The following is a 12,640-nucleotide window of genomic DNA, read 5'->3' on the forward strand; positions in this document are numbered from 1 at the left end:
ATTCCTGCCAGAGGAGCTGTGGTACCTGCAGCTTCTCATGGCCTCGGGGCGCCAGAAAGAGCGCTTTTTGCAGATTCCCTCATGTTTTGTGGGAAAATAGGCTCAATATTTAATAGGCCGTTATCAATACATGGTGTCAACATGTCATCTGTGCTGAGACGCACTGCGTGTTAATATTTGGAAGTCTCACTTCTCAAGCTCTTTGTTGCCGGCTTAAATAAGACCACTGATGTTTCCAAGGTTGTGTCCATTTATTTGATCTTTGAGTGAGACGCTGCAGATTCAGCTTTTCCAGTATCTCCACTCCCCTTGAGGAATCATTTGATTTCTCGTTGAAAAAATACTTAACTGTGATGTTTGTCTAACAGAAAATATCAGCTCTGTTGTTAATGTTCCCAAATTGTTGATTCTTTTGCTGTGACCTGTGATTTGTTTTGTTTTGTTTTTTAAATACATACCCATACACACACATATATTATTGAACGGTAGCTGGATGTATGAGAAATTAGGCAGAGGGAGTTATTTTGGAAGGTTTCTTACAGCAGATGTTTTCTTCCCTTTCATGTGTAAGCCAAGACCCTGACATCTGTGGCAGAGGAAGAACTTTTTGTTTCTACCTTATTCCTCATCCCCAGATCAGCCAGATTGCGTTTCTATTTGCAGATAACCGGCTTCAGAGCAAGGCTTTTTTCTTTCTTTATTCCAAGGACTTTCAAGGAGAGAAATTGGGAAATAAGGCCAAAAATGACATTTGCAAGAAACAGAATTGGTGGAAAACACATGATTCCTTAGACCAGGGAGGGGGGGAGATGAAACACCCCAAATCCTAAAAACGAGGTGGCCTCTCTGTTAAGTAGTGCAAGATAGTTAATGGTTTAAGGAGATGTGAAGGATGCACGAAGTGCCAGGCACTTTGCACCAGAGGCAGATAAACCTTTTTTGCAGCCAGGGCAGCTGAAAGTCAATGTTCATGCAGAGCTAGAGAAATCAGGCACTGAAATACTCCACTTCAGCAGGTTTTAGCTCATAAAAAATCCAGCCCGGTGCCTAACTTTGCTTTGTCTTTTTATACAAAAGAGCCTTTTCTTGAAAGTTTGCAGGGTTCTTTTTTCCCTTGGGGTATTTTAGAAGACCATATCCCTTGCAGATTTGTGTGCAGCACTTTCTATCTACATACACTTAGGTACTTTCATTGGATCACCCTGGTGCAGCTGTCAGTGGGTTTATGTAGCTTGAATTTCCCCATCTCTTTAGAAATAGGATTGCCGTGACCAGAATCACGTTAACCACCTTTCCAGCCTTATGGATAACTTACTCAGGGATGTGCTTGCAAATTTTTCTTGGTGAATGCATGGAGTATTAAGCCAGAGAGCGTTCTCCCACTTGCAACTGCAGAAGCTCAATGCTGGCATTGCTTCGTCCCTCTGCGTTTGCAACCCAGACATCTGCAGAGCAAGCAGCTGCTTTGCGTGGGCTCTGCTTTACTGCCATCGTATAAAAGGGAGCGGAGCCGGTGCTATCCACTGCTCTCCCTTCGGCTCCCAGACCTCAAAGAGATGTTAAAGCCCCCCAGCCGCTTCCTTTATCCTGCAGTTCTTTCCAGTCGCTGAACCTCAGAGAGGTTTACGATGCAAACATGTTTTGCAGGTAGAATTTTTCCCCAAATCCCTTCTTTTCACGCTTCACTATCCTACTTTTATAGCAACGCAGTGTCATTATCTGCACGGTTTACTGACCTGCTTTAACTCCCCTCTGTGCCAAAAGCAGTAGGGGCTTTGACTTGCTATTGCTTTCCAAAGAAAGTGGGTGTAAAATAATTTTAATAGGGTGATGCTGGGTGGGGAATGGCAGTAATTGTACCAAACCTACCCGGCAAGCTTTACCTTGGAAATGCAATTTACCTTGGGAGTCCTTTCTTATGAAATCTGCCAAACATCATCTTCGTTGTCTGATGCAATTACCTCTTCTGCACAAGGCAGCCCTGGCAGCCTCCAAAACGTTAAAGCTCTCATTTTAATCTGTCCTTCAGCCATTTTCCAACATTGTCGCTCTACATTCCTGCTCTTGGGAATGGCACGTTTCCTTGCATTAATTGATAATCTGCTTTCATTTTTATTTTTCATGAGGAAAAATCCCATCTTACCCTGGATATGTGAACTCCCTCCGTGTATTCAGCAGAGCTGCCACACTCTACTTTGTTTAAAATTGCTTACGATCCTCCCCCTCGAGTTGTACTTCCACAGCTGCTTGTCTCCCAGTAGAAAGGACTTGAGTTGTCGGTAGTACTTAACAAGCAAGGTATTTGGTTTATGTCTCCCTAACTGCTAGAAAACCAAGCTGACTCTTCAGAAACTAATGATTCAGGTCATCTTCTACATGTGCTTTGGGGGCTGTAGCATATTTTTCTGTTGAGATGGCAGAGGGTGGGAGTGAGATGTAATTCGCTCTGGCTGAAACTTGGGTTCCCAGGTGAAAAACCCTAATTTTTTTGTAGAAGGTGTTTGAGCTGTCGTAAGGTGCATGTTGCAAGCAGATACGCGTTTTGAGAGTCTGCTTGCTTATGTATTGCTGATATTGCTTAAACGGTGAAAGGATTCAAGCTTATGAATCAACAGCTAGATCTACAAATGCCTCGAAAGAAATGATCATCCAGATCCCATAATCGCTGCCATCGTGCTCTCCAGATACGCATTTCTTGTGATTCCAAATTAATGCAAGCCTCTGTTAATCATGGAAACATCTATCGGTCTTTCAATGGAGACGTGAATAACTTACAAAGAGCCGAGCAGCACTGACAAACACATCGATGGGGAAAAGATGAATTCCCATACTCAGGCTTCTGACTGATGAAGGTGATCATTCATCTGTCGACTTGTCGGTGCAAGCCTGAGGCTGTCCCAGTCTCTGGTTTTATTTTTATTTTGGTAGCTGGAAAGGAGTTAATGCTGATGCCAGCCTCAGCTATAGGATTCAGGAAAAAAAATACTAAATTTCATAATACTGATGGCATTTTTGCTACAGAGATTTGGTATCTGTCCACATGAAAACCCAGATCTGTAGGATCCCCCCGTACATCATTGGTTTTCGAGGGGTTTTTTTCAGATGGTGAAAGGACCACAAGTTTACATATATAAGCATGTAAACCTTCCCTGTTACCCGCTGAAGCAAAATCAGCTGCAGTGTTGATACTAAACAAGGGGCTGTTTTGCGTGGACAGCAGTGCTGTTTGGCCTTGGCATCTGCCATTTTGTGGTGGAAAATTCTAGGAAAATGCAAAGTTGGGACTCTTTGCTTAGAATAGCCGCTGGGATGCCTTGCAGCCACTACTGCAAACCCAAGATGTCCCACGCAGAGCAGGTAAACCACAGCACAACGTCTTCTGCTGGCCTGAAAGTGGCCGCACACCTCCTGGTTCCTGCAGACTTTCCACATTTTCAGGGCCCTGCTCCCAGGCAGGACCATCAGGAAACACAGAGCAGGGAGGCGTTCAGATGGGTATCTGAATTGCAAAGATCCTTTCTCCTCTACATCTGTTGTACAAAACAGAGGAATCTTTGCAGTACTTCCTGCAGAAGTACCTGATGTATTTCCTTTGATTTTTTTTGCTAGGACAATATTTTATCTAATTCTGCCATATATCTTTTAGCATGCCACTTGGGAAGCGGAGCCGTTATACGTTTAAAGAAAGCTCCCTGTACAGTAACTGGGGATTTTTTTTTTCAGATCTGTTGTCCATGCACGCAGTTTGCAATCTCATCCTTTTTGGTCTGGATCCATGAATCCAGGACCGACAAAGCCGGCTGTTGCATTTGTGGGTGCGCACGCTGTGCAGTGTACGTCAGCGGTGCCTTGCCACATACTCAGTTACAGCGAAGGTAGGAAACAAACTGCACATTTTCTGTAATTCTCCTGCTTGCAGTTCTAGAGGCACCAAGTCTCTATGAGAAGATTGTAAAAAAAAGTGCTTTTTCTTTCAAAAACAAAGATGGCTGGCTTCTTCCCTGATTAGAAGTTATCAGGAGGAGTTTGAGCAGGGTTACAACGGATCATATAATTTTCTATTTGACAGTACCCGCTGAATGTGTGCTCTTCCATCCAGACCATGAAACCGTGCCGTGTTACGCAGTTGGGATTTTTAGTATCTTGCTATATCAATCTGTCGTGCTAGACAGGATAGGAGGAGCCTGAACCTGAACTCCTCTTGACAAGCTGTTTTATCTCTTCTAGAGAAGAAGGCTGAGCAGTGATTTACCTCCTCCGTCGGCTCCGGTTCATGGCTGTGGTGTGGGGGAGTTTGGAGCCTGCAGCGCTTGTCCCAGAGCTGATGCTGGCACTAAAGGGGTCGATAAAATTGGGTGTTGTGTAGTGTAACTGGGTGGGGGTCCCGGAGCTGCCGCTCGTCGGCAGCCGCTCTCCCGATGGGCTCCTTGCCAGTCGGGTCACTGCAGAGAGGAGCCGTCGCCTATCCCCGGCCTGCCCATCAGCTGTGCTGTGAGGCAGCGATGCCAGCGCTGGGGGAGCTCAGGATGTGTTTCCGTGATTATCCGGCTGCGTGGCTGTAGGCACTCCCCCGTCCCAGGGCGAGCCGAGCCCAGGGCGGCTGTGCCGGTAAGTAGAGCCGACAGCGACCCAGCCCCGCAGCCATCCTGCCACCAGCAGCAAAGCTAACTGGGGCACGTCTATACGTGCTGTGGTTTGCAGTGTCACCTTCTGCGACACTGGGTAAGACATGGATTCCCCCAGGGATCCCTGAGTCTCTTGGGAGAGACTGTGCAGCGCTAGAACTGTCTCATTATTGTTGCTGCAAAAGTGCAGGCTTGAAAAAAAATGTATAAATGAACCTGCTTGAGTGGTCTCCTGCATCCCAACCACGGGCTCATGGTGTGTCTGCTCTTCTGGGCAAAAGCTGGCTGCGGAGCTAGGGCCAGAGAAATGGTTTTTGGTCTCTGCCACTGCTGACCAGGCATGGGGAAGCACCCTCCCGTCGCATGACTGGTGGGGCTGGGAGGGGAGCAGAGGCAGTTAACAAAAGTACAGATTGCAACCCATATCTGCAGGTGCCAAGGTAGGAGGGTGTTGATTGTGCAGATGAATTCCCCTCTGGCCACAGTTTTGGGCTGGCGAGTCACTGTTGTTCATAATCCTGGTAGATCTCCTTTTCCCACCACCGTCTTTTCTCTGTCCTAGGGGCTGACGTTTGAGGAGGTGGAGAGCTTCTTCACTTTTCTGAAGAACATAAATGACGTGGACACAGCTTTGAGCTTCTACCACATGGCTGGAGCTTCGCTTGATAAAGGTATTAAAACTTGCAAGACAGGCAGGCGCTGAAAGCTTGAGGGAGCACGACTCGTGCCATGTCTTTGAAGTTGGGAAGGTGTCGAACGAGCCCAGGCTGACAGGTTAAATATGTGCCGAAATCGCAGTTCCTCCCTGTAATGAGAGGTTTAACTTGCTACATCCACGGATAAAGAGGGATTTCAGGCTTTATTACCTCTCCAGTTGTAGATATAGAGGGAGAAGAAGGCTAAAATGTATAGCCTGAATAGATTAGGAAGTAATAGCTGGCTGAATAAACTTCAGAGCTGGTGTTTCCTGGGGCACTTGGTAATAGTTTGGTTTATTGATCAGACCAATCCATATCCTCTTTCATCTCATCGTGTTTTTCCTTTTCTGAGCTAATCCGTATCAGGTATGTCCTCAGATCTGACACACTGATTTATTTTTTTTTTATTTTTTTAAAAAAGGAAAAAAAGAAAAAAAATACTGTACATTAAAAAAATAAATAAATAAAAAGTCCAGCTCTCTGCTGCCAGGATCTATTACAAGTGCATGCTTTTCTTTTCTAGATCTTTTTTTAAGAGTTGGGTTTTAAAAAAACACTCAGACTGGGAATATAAAAAAAAGATGGCAAGCTCATTAAAAGTTTTTTAGGCTAAGTGGAAACCTTTGTCTACTAGAAAGTTAAAGCTGATGTATTTAGGCAGCTGCGAAATTAAATGTTTTGGAAGTAAGCTATTCTTCCAACCACTGACATTAATAGGTTTTTGAGCAGTGGCATTACAAAGGGAGTCAAACGTGTCATCTTGTGTGTGTCAACAGCCCTCCTCATCTTTGATTTTTTGGGGGAAATCATCTGTACTCTTTGTTTTAGGTCACAGTTAACTTAAAATTAAAAGAGCCTGATAGGATTTTCTTCCATTTAAAAGTAAAAAATATGAAGTGCGGGTGTGCTGCTGCTACGCAGAGCCCTTTCTGCAGCACCCTGTGCGGAGGTAATAGCCCAGTGAATCCAATTTACTCAGTGTCTACAGTAAATTAGCAATTGCCCAGTTGTGGAATGTGTGTTTGTGGAGTATTTAGGTCTGCCCGCAGTTGGTAAATGAGTGTGATTGCTGTTTAATTATGTGCAATTAATGAGCTTGTGCTGGGGCCACAGCTGTTGAGCTTGGGAGTCTTTTGGCTGGAGTGAGAAGCCTTGGGAAGGCTTGGTGGTGTGCAGGGCATGGCTTCCAACCGTTCATGAGCCCGGCTCTCCCTGGATCCCCGTCCCTGCCGGCAGGCTGTTGGGAGAGATTTCCTCAGGCTCGGGCAGAAGAGGAGGGCTGTCCTGCAAATCCCCTCCTCGCGTGTGCCTGGTAGCTGACACGAATCACCCCTGGCGTCCTTCTGTGCTGCTCAACCCAGAGATGCTCATGCCTATCTGGCAGGAGGCATGGAGAGAGCGTTTTGCTGTGGTGCTAACGAAGGCACAAAGCACACTGCAGCGATACGCCTGGCTTTTGCAGCAGGCATCTGTCTGCTTCCATGCCTTAAATGGTCTGTGCATTATCTGTTTCCATATGCGTGCACTCCGAGTCTGGATATTGCACCCACAAATCAAATAAGCAATAAATGGGGCGTACTCTTCCAAAAGTCAAGCTTTCACAAGGTTGCTTATTAAAAACCAACAAATGTAAAAATTACTCCTCATATGGGGAGGAAGAAGAGGATTGTGTATCAAATAAATTGCTGCTAACCTAATGCAGCAAATGTTGTTATAATTTTGAAAGGCCATTGCAAATTTAAGAGGGAAAAATTATGGATGGCACCAAACAGCCATATCTTGACAACCTGTTTTCTGTGTTAAATTAAAGCAGCCTCTTCTAAAAAGGATCATAAGCCTGTATTTTAATGACACGTAGAGTAACACACAGATTATTTGTTAGTCCAGCTTTCATTTTACCAGAAACATAATAGCTGTCATTCTCTTAAATCATAAGCATTACTTAGAAAACTTTCCCAGCCTGGGCTTACAGCTGGCAGCAGGACAGGAGCCGAATTCGTCACTTATTCCCCTTTTGAGGCGAGGGTGCGAATGGCACTTTTTTTTTTTTTTTGGTGCTGTCTGTAGGCAGAACTTTCCAAGCAGACGTTCTGCCGGCAGCGGCAGAGCACCACGGTATAACTCCTTTGTGTTTTAGGGCAAGGCGCAGATGTGCTTCGCTAGAGATGGGCCAAACCGAGAGGAGACGGCTGAGCCCGCTGCTCACTCTGGTGGCTCAGCTGGCTCGGAGCGGGGCTGGAGCCCAGGAGGGGTTAATGGAAGATCATTTTATTTGACATGTGGAGCTTGAAACGGCTGCAGACTTGACAGGGAATTTGGAAGGAGGTAGAGGTGAGTTTTGAGTGCAGCATGTATTCATCATCGAATCGCTGCTTGCTTCAATCTGCCTTCGGAGCTGGATGAAAGAAATCAGTCCCCATGGAGGCACAGCTCAGATCGCTCCTCTGGAGCAATGGCATCTGGTCAGCGCTGGTAGGTGGGTGGGGAGGACTTCCACAGGGTAGATGAGGTTGGCAGGGCTCTCTAGAGACCCTCTAGTCCAACATGGTCACCGACAGCAGTTCGCCCAGGGCCACCTACAGTCAGGATTTGGGTATCTCCGAGGATGGAGGTGTCACAGCCTCTCTGGGTGCGTAAGAGAGCCTGGATGAGTGCTGGCGGCAATCTGTGAGGAGAGTTGAACGATGAACCCTGGTGTCCTGCGGAAGGCAAGTCAGGGTCACGAGTTGTCACTTTTGCTGCCCTCACACCAGTGTGTTGACGTGTGCGTCCTGGTGGAGAGGGACCGTGGAAGTGCTTGACACCGTGTCCTCAAGCAGGAGGGGTCTGGAGCTCGCCTGCCCTTTGGTTTTAGTACACGCGCAACAACGGTGCGGTGTTTGCTGAGCACCGATGCAGCGAGTTGCTGGGCAAAGCTCCATTGCAGCAGAGGGTGCCTGTCCACCAGGCTTTGAGAAATCAGCTTGGTAACCCTGAGGACAAGCTCTCCACAGACCAACAGCCCCTGGAAGATGCTGAATACATTTCAGTTTAGAAACTACTTTATGGGTTGGAATCTCCTTTCTTTACTTATTTATGACTGTGAATATTACGTAAACAGTGGATTGGCTCTGCCTTTGGTCTGGTGGCTCTGCTTTTTACCCAGAAGCGTGATCTCCATGGCTTCCTGTCATGCTCCCTTTGATGTCAGAACACTTTGTAGTCAGCTAGAGGGCTGCAGCCTCTCATTTTCTGAGAAGAAAACGAAAAATGTGCTGTGCCACAGGATTGCGTAGGGTTTGTACATCTCTTTTCTGGATGGATATTCCAGTTACATGCACACGCAAATGACAGGAAAAAAAGTTAAATAGATTTTTGCTAGCTTTATTGTCAACGTTGCCAGCTGGGATGCTTAAAATGAAATATGCATCTCAACGTGAGACCCTACGCAGCCTGATTTCTGGGAGCCCAAAATACATGTGTCCTGCTTCTGCAGCCTGGGACTGCCCAGGGCAGGGAAAAGGTTTGTTTTCTGTTTGGGAAATGAAGGCAGCAGCCCAGCTGCCCGTTATTTTGCCCAAATGTGTGATTAATCTCAAGTCAGAGGAGAAAAAAAAGTGAAGTTTGCCATCTGGCTGGGGTCTTGCCTGTAGAAAAGCCCTGTTTGTAAGCACTTGGTGAGGCATTACTCACGGCGTGGTTCTGGGAATTGGAGTGAAAAAAAAGATAACTGTGTCAGACGCTAAACTTGCACAGAATAACTCAGATGGCTCATTAAAGAAACCAGTGGGAGACACTTGAAATTTTAAAAGCCACATAGCTTTTCAAGATAGAAACATGGAACTCATTTTCAGTGGTATAAAATCCAGGATACTTTCCCGCGTAGCCGTGGGATGCAGCCAACCCAAACCCCCACTTCTGGACAAGCTTTGTTTTAGGAGATGTTTCCCCAGACAGCACCTATTTCATTTTGTGAAATGGTAAAGAAATGATGTTGGGAGGTTTACTTCAATTTTTATTTGCCTCACCAAGATACCTTGTAGCCCAGAGCGTGTGCGTCAAAGTGGAAAGCAAAGACATTTTTCCCCTTCCTTATGGCTCCTTAAAAAAAATTGTTACTGGGCACGGCACAGTCACGCATCCCTGTGAAATAACATTTTTGCATTGAGCAAGAACAGTGCGATGGAGGTGACACTTGTGCAGTTGGATTAATAAGAGAGGAAGCAGTAACCAGCGGCCATAAGTACAAATTGCAGCTGGTAAAACTGTGGCTGTGAAAAATAAATAAGCACCCATCAAAGAGGGAGGGAGGGATCAGGCGACACCCTGTAGAGATGGAAGGAGGGGGTTGAAAACTCAGCAGAAAAACATGACTTGTAATTAAAGAAGTCATTCTAACTTTATTTTTCCACATAAGGCTATAGCAAACAAATTCTCCAGCAGAGTACCCGGGGCACCAGGAGGAGAGGATGGCATCAAAGCTTGGTTGAGCACCTCTAAAGAAGATTTAAATTTAAAAGGAGTTAAATGAAATTTGGTTTTGCTGTCTGAAGGTCTGGGTCTCGGGTAAGAGATGGCTTACAGCTGTTGCCAAAGCTGAGGTGTTTTAAAGTGCCTGCCCATCAGAAGGACTTTTGGGGGGAAAAAATAAGCTGAGAAGTAAGTTTAGATAAACTCTTTCTTTACCCTAAACCTTTTCTTTTTCCCTGAGCTTTACACATGTTACTGAAGTCCCCCAGCAGCACATGCAGCAGGCAGGAGTTACAGTGCATATTTTGCAGCTGGCTGGAGCCAGGACTGTATTTAGGGAACGAGCATCGCCTAATTGGGAAGGAGAAAGGTGCCTTTTACGAAGGCATATATAAAATCCAGAGGCATTGGAGAAAAGGACCATGCCATCCACCGTGCTGCCTCTTTGGGCTCGTGGTGTTCAATCAAAGACGACCTATAAATACTGCAATTTATTGTTGCCTGCTCCTGTGGTTTGGGGTGTGGGTGGTGCTGGCCATCAGTCCCTCCCTCTCAGATCCAGGGGGAAAGCCGAAGGCAGCTTTGTCATTTAATTTGCGAGCTTTTGATGTCAGTGGGAGCTAATTAAATGGTGGACTGTTAAAGCCCTTTTTGGAGGGCCATCTGATGCGCCCGCTGGCTTGCGTTGCAGTTCATTCATTCCATTATGTTGCATCTTGCTTGGCTAATTTGGGCGTCTTCAGAAGAAAAGAGCCGAAAAGAAAGGGATGCATGGACGTGCTGGCTGCCCCTGTGCTTAAAACGTGAATTTCCCCCCCTTTGCTTTGCTATCCAGGTTTTCTTGAGAGCAGTGCCACGTGCGTGGTGTGGTATATTCTGCAGCCTGCTTGGCGCGGGTGGGCTGGGAGAGACGTGTGGTCTCCCCGCGGCTCGGTTGGCGAGGTTTGAGCTTAAGGCTGGGGAGCAAAATGAATTCAGGTTTTCTCTCCTGATTACATTGCCTCTGCCCGCCCCAAAGCAGGCTCCGGCTGCCAGCGGGACACGCACGAAGTGGTGGCCGTACCCTGACTTATGGTGACAGAACTGAAATAGAGAGTAGTAACTGCAGACCAGAGCTATAGCTCTTGTGTAGGAAAGGTTTTAACTCAAAAAGAATAATTACAGGGAAACAGCGGGTGCCTACTTGAGATTATATATATTTTAATCCATCTTCTGTTTAATTTCAGTTTTCTCCTGCGTTATTTAGTAAAATGAGGGATTTTATAGAGGAAAAGGACCCAATTGTGGCCGTGGATTCCTCCCCCAAAACCCCAAACCTCACTCAGGGGAGCAAAAACGGGGTGGAAGGAACCAGTAATCTGAATATTCATGGAAAAAAAAAAACCCTATTAGAAACATTTTACGCAGTTTCTAATTAATCCTGTTACGGTATAGATTGGGTGCTTATATTTTCCCTTTCTGACACATAACACTTCAAAATTCCTGAAGGGACAGTAGCTCTGCAAAGGGACCGGAGTGCATGAACCCAGAAGGATGCTGTGGATGAAAGCAGAGGCTTTTTTTTTTTTTTTTTTTTTTTCCCTCTGCCATCTGATTTTGTGTCACGCCACTTCCCTCTTTTGCCTTGCCGAAGGGGAGCTCCGCAGCCAAACATCCATCCCAGTTGCTGTGGGCTTGCTGCTGCCGCGCAAAGTCTCTCCGGACGGGGTTTCCTTGGGTCAGACTTTATAGGGAAGCAGTTTTAACTTAAAACACGCTCACGTTCATGCAAAACCCTTCCATTTTGTCAAGTATCTGGAAGGGGGCAGGGTGTTCCAGCCCTGACAAACGGTGACAACTGAGCTGCTCTGACCTCCCCTCCTTCCTTCAGTTACCAGCCCTCCAAGGGAGACGCGAGGGCAGCCGGACACGCACGAGTACGCGTAGGGAAACAGCTAAACCAGCCCAGTGAGGGTGGGGTTTTTTTTTCCTCCCCTTTATGCAGCAAAATCTACTGCATAACCCTGCCAGATTGAGAGCTCCGCGGATTGCTCTTTTCTAGAGGCGTGAATAAAGCTATCGCTCGCTTCTTTGCTGATGAGCTCAGCTGCCAGTTTGGGGGAGGGGGGGGAAAGTGAAATAATGCGTTACAAGATGTGAAATAATTTGTTACAAGTCTTTATTTTATTGCAAGGTTAACCTCGTCTGCTCACTGTCGCAGGGAGAGGGTGGATGGGTTCCTTCTGCAATTAATTCCTGCCCCTGGGTTGCTTCACAGGAAAACCAGTTTTTATTATTGCCAGCCTGTTGGGATAGCTGGTTCGCAGAGTTTCACCTTTGCAGCACCGTCAGGAGGAGCTGCCTTGTGGATGAAGCCCAGCAGGAGAGGTTTCCCCACCTGGTGTTTGCTGTAGTGCTGACACTTCTTCCCATGTTGTAACCAAAGACCGGGGGGTGGGTGTGCAAAACATCTCATCTCGGTGTTTTTAACGTTCATGTCGAACACACAGGCATCAGGACGCCGGTGCTCACCAGCAGCCTCTCCGCACCCCCTGCGGTGCTGCAGTAGGAGGGCGAAGGCTTTGAGGGGCCTGGTTTTGAGGCATCTGTTGAACGGGCTGGGGGCGAAGCTTATTTCAAGCCTCTTTGAAACACGACATATTTTCGTAAAGGCAGTTTTCCGTGGAGGAACACGAGTTGTCCGCTCCTCTGCCTGCGTTGGCGGCGGTTGGCAGCCCACGACATCTACGCTAACCCTGTCCCCTCCTTCCCTTGCAGTGACGATGCAGCAAGTGGCCAGGACGGTGGCCAAGGTGGAGCTCTCCGACCACGTCTGCGATGTGGTGTTCGCGCTCTTCGACTGCGACGGTGAGTGACCCCCAACCTCGC

The 12,640-nt window shown here is 46.8% G+C and overlaps 1 protein-coding gene across 4 annotated transcripts in view; it reads left to right on the forward strand.

Annotated features, from left to right (window-relative positions):
* Positions 1-12,640, forward strand: part of MICU1 (mitochondrial calcium uptake 1) — a 108,278-nt gene that overhangs the window by 93,178 nt on the left and 2,460 nt on the right. For all 4 annotated transcript variants that reach the window (XM_035896645.1, XM_035896647.1, XM_035896648.1 and 1 more), the window contains 2 exons: positions 5,188-5,296; positions 12,530-12,619. In XM_035896645.1, the coding sequence (XP_035752538.1) occupies positions 5,188-5,296; positions 12,530-12,619 (199 nt within the window). The remainder of the gene's footprint in view (positions 1-5,187; positions 5,297-12,529; positions 12,620-12,640) is intronic.

The sequence above is a fragment of the Egretta garzetta genome, unplaced genomic scaffold (genome assembly GCF_000687185.1).
Source record: "Egretta garzetta isolate BGI_Z169 unplaced genomic scaffold, ASM68718v1 scaffold536, whole genome shotgun sequence".
Taxonomy (NCBI): Eukaryota; Metazoa; Chordata; class Aves; order Pelecaniformes; family Ardeidae; genus Egretta; species Egretta garzetta.